Below are 10,051 nucleotides of genomic sequence, written 5' to 3' on the forward strand. Positions count from 1 at the left end.
CCCTCCATACCGCGGTGTACTCAGGAGACCTTAGCTCCACTAAAGGTGGAATCAGTTTTCCTTTTCCACTGTGTCTTTTTCCCCCCACGCTGGAAAAGCCCCATCCAACTCTCGCTGAGCGCCTGAATCAAGTGTGCTCCGACGTGCCCACATTCCTAGACAGTATCCCCAACACCGGAACCGTTTACCGCCTAAGCCAGGAATGCTGAATTCCAGCCCAGGTTTTCATCAGACCTAGTTTAGGCAGAGAGTGCAACAGGAATTCACTGAGTAATACTTGCCATTATACAGCACAGACTTTCCCTCCATGTCAATCATCTTACACACAGCAAAAGTATGCTTACTCTCTCTCTCTCTCTTGCTCTCTCTCTCTTGCTCTCTCTCTACAACATTAGACGTAAAGATAGTGCCGGCAGCTCCTATAAAATGTAAATTCTTTAGCTAGAAGTCATATTTTGACCTAGATTCATTTCAAATTCTGCACTGAGGTTAATACCACCCCCACCACCACATTTGTATAACACTGGTTCCAGGTGTAAATAAAGAGGTTTTTCCATTGACATGCTTTGGCCAATCCTTTCAGGATACCGAAGATAGACAAAGTCTTCCGGTTCGGCTGCCATTCACAAACTGTACATACTGACAACTACTAACAAGAGTTGCCCAAAACCTTTTTCAGTAAACTCTGTGTACACAAACAATGTTCTGAATGCTGGAGTTCATGTGTAGAGCCCCTGGTGAGACTTAGAGCAAAGTGTCATGTTGTGTCGAGACTTCTTAGTGTTTTAAAAATAGGGATATTGAGGCTAGCGTAAAAGTGCCCCTAGCACACACATTCAAAAGTTCATTTGACCGAAAAACAAGAATACGGTAAATCTTAAAAAGTGATGAGTCTGCCCTAAATATGCTTTTAAACGAATGTTTGACTTGGGTACATTCACAAAAAGACTTAAGGATGCATTTTGGCTAGCAGAAGCAGTCTGTAGTACACTATGTGATTTCTGGGCAGTACAAAAACAACCGCAGCCAAACAAACAAAAGATGGAGACGACATAAAAGAAATTTTGGGACTTCGAAACTGAAATGGATGAATTCTCATTGGAACACAGTGACTGCTGACACTCATCCCAAACACAGAGCTCTATCTCTGCCACCTTCAAGTTCTTCAACACAGCTGCTTGTACATATCGAATCGCTGCCTGCCTCCTTCCAGCTCAAACAGCCATGCAGGAGACATGCAGGTCAGCAATACACCCCAGCGCACGAAAATAAAATGTCATTCAGAACACCAGGCCCACTGTCCTGTCCTAACCCCACTCCTTACACTGAGCCTACACCCTGGGTTTTTGTGTGTGTGCGTGCGTGTGTGTGTGTGTGTGTGTGAGAGCGTCGTCCTTCAGACGCTCACTATTCACGTCCTCTCAACTTGATCCTCTTGGGATTGTCTCAAAAGACGTTTTGTTCTCCTTAAGAGGGGGAGGAAAAACAGGAAGTTACATTCCTTAATAACCACAAATGAAATGCTGCAGGCTGCAGATTACCCCCATCAAAAATCACAGAAGACAACCAGGATTTAAACTTTCATTCTGTGGTTTTTCCATAAAAAAATTCAATTCATTCATTTGGTCGGCAGGATTGTGAATGGCGTCTCCCTAGTTGACTTAGGGTAAGGTCTGAACGCCATACACATCGGCACTGGGTTGTTCAGACAGAAATGCAGAGGCATGAAACTGCACAAACTAAAAGTTACACCAAATTACTCGGAGGAGGAAGGAAAACATGACAACCTAAAAATAACATCAAAAACTACAATCAAACACAATCCTGTGTGATGCAACTGTCTTTCAGTGAGATAGTGACCCCATTGACTACAATTGCATCTCAAGTCGCAAATGAAGTCGCATCACTCGCTGGGTCCCAAAACAAGGCGGCCTCTCAGAGAAGTAGGTCACTGAGGATTCCATTCATTTGTACACTGCTTTCCAAATAGTTGCGCTTTTCCACTCAGCCCAAGACTTACAGCTGCATGTTAACCCTTTAATAGCCCACACCGGCATCAAATCATACTGCACTCATTACTAAGCTGTGAGTAGACTAACAATTGTGCAGAAGGAATTTATGAATTATGAGAATTTATGGTCTTGCGTATGGTGATTAACAACTTGAAGCAGATACTAAAGAGTTGCTTGAAAGATTTTTAAATAGCTATTTTTAGACTTACAGTACGATACCACACACACGCCATAATCAACACAAGATCAGTATAAGCTTAGTAAAACAGCAGACCAACGTATCTGCCTTACTGTAGCACATGGGCCTTCAAACAAGCTACCACAACATACCAGAGGGATCACGTAACCAGACAACCTTCTCAGTCTCCCTCTTTTCAGCAGCATGTGTCCTGACGTTAAGTCCACAGCACTGGAACAGGCCCGCTGATTCCCTCTCACTAAGCTGAATCACCAAACAGGAAGCGACCACAAGCTGACAGAGGTGGAAGAAAAGTCAAGGGTGTGGCCCAAAATTGAATTTGGGAAGTACAGAAGGTCTAAGTCCATTAAAATCTCCTTAAGCATGATTCCATTGGGACAGAGCTTGTTGTCAACTCAAACTACTGATAGACCGATTTTATCGGCCGGCCGATGTCAATACACGTAAAAAACGCAATTATTGGCCAGCCGATAAAATGGGTCTATCACTAGCACATGGGCACTAAAACAAGCTACCACAACTTACGTGTATTGACATCGGCGATACGCGGCTACTGCGTTCGCCAATCATTTTTTCCCGGCATTATTTCCAGACAGGCGTCCACATTCAGCTCTGTGTTGCTGGAGACGCTGCAGTTCACGTGCAGACCATGCCCTGACCCTCCACCACTAGCACCACAGCGGTCTTAAATTACTAATCAAGCACTTTATTTCAATGGCTACGTTTCGGGTTTATTGTTTTCTTTAGTTAATTAAATGTGTTGACAAAGGACATTTTGTGATGACCTGATTGTATCTGTCTTATAACATGTCATAACAGTAAGCAACGCCTCATCAAGGCTGTGTTGTAGATGTTGATGAAAGCCTTTCACCCCTGCACAGTTAACCATATGCAGTGCACCCGTCCATATGATGCACATTGCACACATTATTTGGGTGATATGAATGTAAGATGATTGCAGAAGTGACACTGATCTGTGATTTTGTTTATTATTTTTAAAGAAATGGCAGAGCAGATTCCAAAAACAAATCCAGCGCGGCAGGATTTACATTTTTATGTTTTAAATTGAGGGAGCAAAAGTATCGGCTCCAAATATCGGCAGCCCGTATTGGGGACTGGCTAAGGCTGATGAAGAAAAAATAAATAAAATCGCTAAAGGCACTAAATAAATCCATATCGGTCGATCCCTGTTTCAAACCAAGCCAGTCAACACAGATTGAAATAAATTGTTTTCTGATTGTTTCAGCAGTTGCATTCTAAAGCACAATGAGACAAAATGTGTTGATGTTTTTTTTGTCCGATCTGTGACAATTGCGTCACAACGGCACACCCCCATTTTCTACCAATGACAGTTTTTACCTCCCTGTTGCACCATTTACATTGAAATTGACCTGCCCACGGTGTGACAGGGGGCAATTGTTGGAAGTACTTATCTTCAGACAAAAAAAAAATTGACTTTAACTTAAACTATAAGTTTTGCCACTGCACTATGTTGTTGCTTTGTTCTGCATCTTGACCTTTGACAGGTACAGATTGGACAAAAAAAAAAAAAATTAATCAATGTGTTCCAACAATTGGAATAATTTATGACCTTACCTGAATTAATGAGACTGAAGAACCTTTTCTTGAGTTAGAAGTTGAAATAATTCTGTTCATGTAGATGTTGTAAGTGACTGCAAACCCCGAGGTTACCTCATTTTGTAAATCCCTGACCTGATGACACGGAGAGTGCGGGCAGCAGGCTGTTCCGTGGTACAGAGCCTGGACAGTTCCTCAGTGCTCTCATCAGGTCATTATGTTGGGTTAGGGTTATTTTAAGACACTGAATCAGCTGAAAAATTATTCTGTTTGAGTTGTTTGGGAACAACCTAGCTTTACATGATTTGTAGTAAAGCAGTTTATGTATAATCAGTTAAAATCCTGCAATTATGAAAGGGAAATGAAATAAAATAAGGTCACAGAATGTGCCGATTGTGTATCAAACAGAAACAACCACCAGCATTATCCAGGCTTAAAAACAAAATTGGATGCCTAAATGTTTTCTTATGCGTTCATTTTTCCTTGTTCTGTCTGCAGTTAGGGCTGGGCGACGTGGAGAAAATCAAATATCACAATATTCTTGATCAAACACTTCAATGTCAATATTGCGACAACATTTTTGTGGTTGACTATTGGTGCTTTGACAAAGAGATTTTTGATAAATATTCTCCAGAAATAATGCAATGACATAGTGGGTAAAGATAAATAATAGAACAGCTAGAACAGTCTGGTAAGTTTAGAAAAGGACATCACTTTACTGTAATGCAGACCTTTAAAATCAGGAAAAGACTAACACTTACCATATTACAATATATCCAAAATCTAAGACAATATCTAGTCTCATATTGCAATATTAATACAATATCGATATATTGCCCAGCCCTATCTGCAATACATTACACTTTCAGAAAGCCATAATGTAATGTTAAATCAAGTCTTTGTAAGTCATGGTCAATTCAAACTAAATCATTTATAAATCAAGGCAAATGTGACAATATCTGTCTTCCTGTCCAGCCATCAAACCTGTTAAGTGGACGTGTCCATCGTGAAAATCAATAATTAAACGCTGCAAAAAACTAAAACTAGCCTCTTTCACCCACAGACGTTTATTTCATGTTTCATTTCCACATAGAACATAAATCGGTCTGGCTAGCTGGGAAAGTAAGATTCACACACACGAGTGAATTATGACTTGTGATTCAAGTATCACCGCAGAGATCCCAAGACAATGTCTCTGTGACTCACACATGATGCACTATATTCTGAAAACTAAAAAGATTTTAAAAAATCAATCTGCTTTTATCTCTGACAGCGTGAACCAGCCTGACTTTGGGAGGGGGCAACTGAGGAAACTCCATGTAGTGTAGTGTGCTTTGATGTCTCCAGCTTCATGTCAAACAATAGCAAAGACCAGGCTGCATTAACTGCTGCCACTGCCCACTGTAAACCCCGATGGAAACTTGATGTAATATGTGCGAGTGTCACTGCAGGGCAGGGCCATTATGTCACCCCAGTGTGAGCCAGCACATGTGTTAACGCATGCAGATGTTGCCATAGGTACACACAGATGCCTGCCCTCCATCGGAGCACTTCTTTCTATTTTTCATGAGCCCAGTTGGTTGCCAGGGTTTGTTTCCATGGCCACGCTGCAGTCTGATGCAACAAATCCCAGCCAGAAGACCCCTTGCGTGATACCAACCCATAGAGAAAGCTACTGCCATAGAAACAAAAAAATGTAGTCATTGTATTTCTATGACTATAGGCTGGCACATTGACTAAAGCCATAGAAATATAGCTGAGCTAACACTACACACGACCCCATCCTCCTTCCACAATCCTTTATGGACTGGCTTCGGTTCAGCACAACATTCTACTAACTACTCTTGATGGATCTGCAGGAATGTTTTGGACTGGAAATGTCCTCTAATGTTTGCGTGGAGCCTATATTTTTGTGTTCCAGGGTCGGGGACAACAGTCCTTTGGAGAAAACATGCCCTTGAAACCCTCTGAATTTTTTAAATGGGAGCGCAAAAAGAAAAAAAAGATGAAATGTGACTACTGTTTCTCTCTCTCTCTCTCTCATTAGAAAACTAATGAGTATGCAGCCTGAAGCAGAAGTACTGTGACACTGAACAACGGCATCAACTATAAATAGCATTAAAACTCAACTACTAAAGTGTAGAAGATCTATTGCGTGTTAATAACATTTTTTTAAATGAATCTTAGAGATACAAATTAAAGTGCTTGTTTGCCAAAATTTATGTAAATATCGTAGTTCCTCGACCTCACAGTAAGACCAACATGAGGAGAAAAATGCAGTCTGAGAAAAAAAAACGAACGACTCTGGTCTGTCAATGCCTGTAAATGCATCTTCATCACGCCTTAGTGGATGATGTAGCAGTTCAAAGAGTCTGAGCAGCTGGCTGTCCTACCTGGGTTGTTGGCCTCTCCCTCCAGGACCTGCAGTTCGGTGCACTCGGCAAGTGAGTGCTCCAGACAGAGCTGCAGGAAGCGGGCCTGGGTCCGGCTCACCCTCTTCAGCAGGGACAGCAGAGCCACCGTCTGCTCGCACTCATTCCACCCCTTGAACCAGCTGGCAAGCACGCCCACCTGATCGCGAAACATCATGGTCTGCGAGGCGAGGGGATGGCGGGCTGACTGTGGTGGTGCCGGGCCGGGCGGAGCGACCTCCCTCAAACTTTACACTGATGGTTTGGGGTAAAACTGATGGGAGGATGACGGTGGTCTTATCAGCTGATTGTTGACGTTTCTATACACAGAGAGGGGCCAGTCAGTTGGGGGGGGGGGGGTTCAGCGAAGCCCTGTGATGCCATTCTTAGCTTTGCCGGTGGCTAGGGCAGCAGTCACTGTGAGGCCTTCTGGTCCAAAATTTGTTTTGCCTGCAGTCGGTGCTGCTGTAATCTCCCTTGGTGTTTGTGTGTGTGTGTGTGTGTGGTGTGTGTGTGTGTGTTTGTGTGTGTGTGTGTGTGTGTGTGTGTGTGTGTGTGTGAGAGAGAATGGTTGGTGTGTGGGGGGGGTTGCAAGGCTCTCTTCTAGCTAGGCATTAGGTGATATGAGCTGCTCTCTGTTGCTTGCTCCCAGAGGGATTGATATTTGATGAGTCAGCTTTCTTCCAGCACACGCTGTGTCACATCAGCACATTAGCCTCACTGGCATTTTTCTTCAGGGAATCCCTCTTAAGCCTGCAAGAGGATGTTAGAAGTTAGGGGAGGGGGGAAAACACATTTGTAACTGACAATGCTCTCTGTGGCTCTTTGTACACACCTCTCCCTCTCCCTCTCTTTCATGCATATGGAAATGACTTTTACATTGAGAGAAGACAGACTCGCTAGAAATGCGACGGTGTCCCTGTTGCTTAATCTCGGCAGACTTGGGGGGGAAAAAACAGCCTTGAAAAACTCATACAAGCATTTATAGGTCCCCTCCTCGCCATCGCCTATGGGCTTGTGGCATTCACCGCCTAGACAAAAATAAATAATTTTCGTTTTTGGTATCCACCCATTCCTAAAAATACAGCTGTCGGTACTACTGGCGCTGCATCCCGGAATTTTCCAAAGGAAGGACGCCGGGTTACCGACGGCGGCCGCTGGCAGGGCTGTAGAGACTTCCCTCCGTTATTTTAATGACAGGTTAGTCTTATAAAGCCGTATTTTAAACCGAGTACTGAATGTAGTTGTGAGTTTTAGCAAGAAGATAAGAAATACCGGAGAGTAAGCTAGGAGCAGACTACCGCCGTCTAAAACTGTCACTTTGCTTCATCAGCACACAGGGAATGACCCGGTGGCGAATGTGTGTGTGTGTGAGCACTTTGTAAAAAGAACAAATAAACCCTTAGCTGTGTCCTCCATATCTATTTCTATGGTATCCCCTTTTCTTGTCTAGATCTTTCCAATGAAAGAACTATTTAACTTTAACGCAAGTCGACGTACGCAAAGTTACTATTCCGAACACCGTCAGCAAAACGACTAGCTAGCTAACCGCAGGTACCGCTGGTAATAACGCTTTGCTTTTTTCGGAAACGCTCGTGCAGGTAGGCGGTTGTCAGGCGGTTGCCGCGCGGCGGTATAAAAACCCCTTAACCGTTGCCACTAGCGATAACTGAAATGAAAACTCTTTAACTAGCTAGCTAGCAAGATAGTTAACTGGTAAAATTGTGTAAGTTTAACATGAAGTCTGGTTCTGATAGATAGCAAGGTTACGTTAGCATTTTTCTTTCTTGGATAAATACTGAAACCAAAAAAGGAGAGTGGACAAAACAAGAAAATCTTTTTTTTTTTTTAGAAACTTCAGTTTGAATTGTCGGAGAAACGGTTGACCGAGCAGGACGGTTCTTACCTCCTGGAGCAGTTTGCATCGTTGTGTTTGTCTCAGGTCGGGCGACAAGCTCAGCTTTTATCGGGGAGCGGTGCCCCTTCACTCCGGGTCTGTTGGATTTGCCATCTTGACTAACTTTTCCTCTGTCTCTCCCCAGCAGACGGGCTGCTCGGCTGCTCTGGTCTCAAACGCCACAGTCAAGATGAACGGAAGCAGCGCATAACATCTGGTGAAACCTTTCAAAATAAAGCACTGCAGTGCGGCGAAGCCAAACAATTGTCCACATAGAATTTCACTTGACTTGAGAGCAATAATGGAATTATAAACAGTACAAATATAATATAAAAATAACTTGCAAATCCATAATATCCAAAATGCTAAATAAGATTAACGATGATCATTAAATATAAACCGATTATAGATAAGAATCAAAACACATAAACAGGTAAATGGTAAGGATGCTAAAATATAAACAGATAACTATCATACATTATAAATAGGTTAACAATAAGGATCATGCATTATAAACAGGTTATAAATAAGGATCTTAAAATACATCCCCCATCTCTTTCCCTAAACATTGCACGTATGTTCCAAGGCAAATCATTTTCTTTAATTTTAAACACAAGTTGTGCAATTTTGAATGTTACAATGTCAATAGATTTCAGCAATTATGAATTCAAAAACAGAGGATTAGTGTTCTCATAAAACCCTATGTTATGAATTATTTTAATTGCCCATTTTTGCAAAGCACAAATCATTTGCAAGTTGCTTTTGAAGGTATTTCCCCAAACTTCCACACAATATAACATGAATGGTCAAATTAGTGTGCAGTATAGCGTATGTAAAGTACTTTGGTTCAATATCTATCTAGTTTTGTTCAATATACCAATACTCCTGGCCATCTTCATGCACAGATATTAAATGTGTGGCTTCCAGCAGAGTTTAGGATGCAGTACAAGACCTAGAAATTTATTTTCATAAACACTTTCAATTGTTTAATTATCAACTACTAATTTAACATATGTATTAATAGTTTGATTTCCAAATATCATGAATTTAGTTTTGTTCAAATTTAAAGATAACTTATTTGAATCAAACCATTTCATTAGTGACCATATATAACCATATTTAAGTAAAGGATAAACAATTTAGGGCCTAAAACTGACCCCTGTGGAACGCCACAGGAAATACTAGGACTCACTGACCGATGATTACCCATTTGAACAAACTGACTCCTGTTCTCAAGATGATCAATGACTGATCATAATAACATTACAAGCTGCAATTATTAGAATCAACCGCTGCCAAGGACTTTTATAGTTAGGCAAAATCATAGTTAAGCTTTGTTCATTTCATTAGATCAACTACCTGGTTTTACAAGAGAGACCTGAGAACAAATTATATCTATATCGTCACAACAAAACAATATAGTCACAAAGATCAGTGACCCAGACACAACAACACTAATTAAAACATTTATATATTATCAATAAAACCATTTAACCATTGTCATTTAAAAATGTTTTACCATTACTTTATTCACATTTAATATTCTAAATTAAAGATAACACTTTAGATGAAACAAACTGTAAACAACAGGCTACTGTACGTTTATCTACCATAAAGTTTTTATACAGTTTATATATACAGCCATATATTCATAGTTCTACCAAAACAAAATGAATACATGCACTTAATCATACTATCTTGTTGTTTTTGGTTGTTGTATGCAACCTCGATCAACTGTTTGACAGCCGCCAACGGCTTTTATTTTGAAGGCAGGCACATGTAAACATCCGGTTGCATTTCTGCCGCCTTGACGCAGGGAGGCTCACGCTGCTCGTTTCCACATGCTAATGATTAACAGCGGAGCATTACGTCAGGGGCTTGGCAGCGCGAAGAAGAAGCACCAAAATAGAGAGAGAGAGAGAGAGAGAGAGAGAGAGAGAGAGAGAGAGAGAGA

At 41.5% G+C, this 10,051-nt stretch overlaps 1 protein-coding gene across 7 annotated transcripts in view; it reads right to left on the reverse strand.

Annotated features, from left to right (window-relative positions):
* Positions 1-8,311, reverse strand: part of samd4a (sterile alpha motif domain containing 4A) — a 55,329-nt gene extending 47,018 nt beyond the window's left edge. For all 7 annotated transcript variants that reach the window (XR_004331440.1, XM_032512113.1, XM_032512110.1 and 4 more), the window contains exons 1-2: positions 8,107-8,311; positions 6,183-6,953 (exon numbers count right to left, since the gene is read on the reverse strand). Coding sequence is in view for 6 of the 7 variants with exons in the window: in XM_032512113.1 (XP_032368004.1) it covers positions 6,183-6,378 (196 nt within the window). In the remaining variant the exon portion in view is untranslated. The remainder of the gene's footprint in view (positions 1-6,182; positions 6,954-8,106) is intronic.
* Between the last annotated feature and the right edge of the window lie 1,740 nt (positions 8,312-10,051).

Source organism: Etheostoma spectabile, chromosome 1, assembly GCF_008692095.1.
Source record: "Etheostoma spectabile isolate EspeVRDwgs_2016 chromosome 1, UIUC_Espe_1.0, whole genome shotgun sequence".
NCBI classification, from domain to species: domain Eukaryota; kingdom Metazoa; phylum Chordata; class Actinopteri; order Perciformes; family Percidae; genus Etheostoma; species Etheostoma spectabile.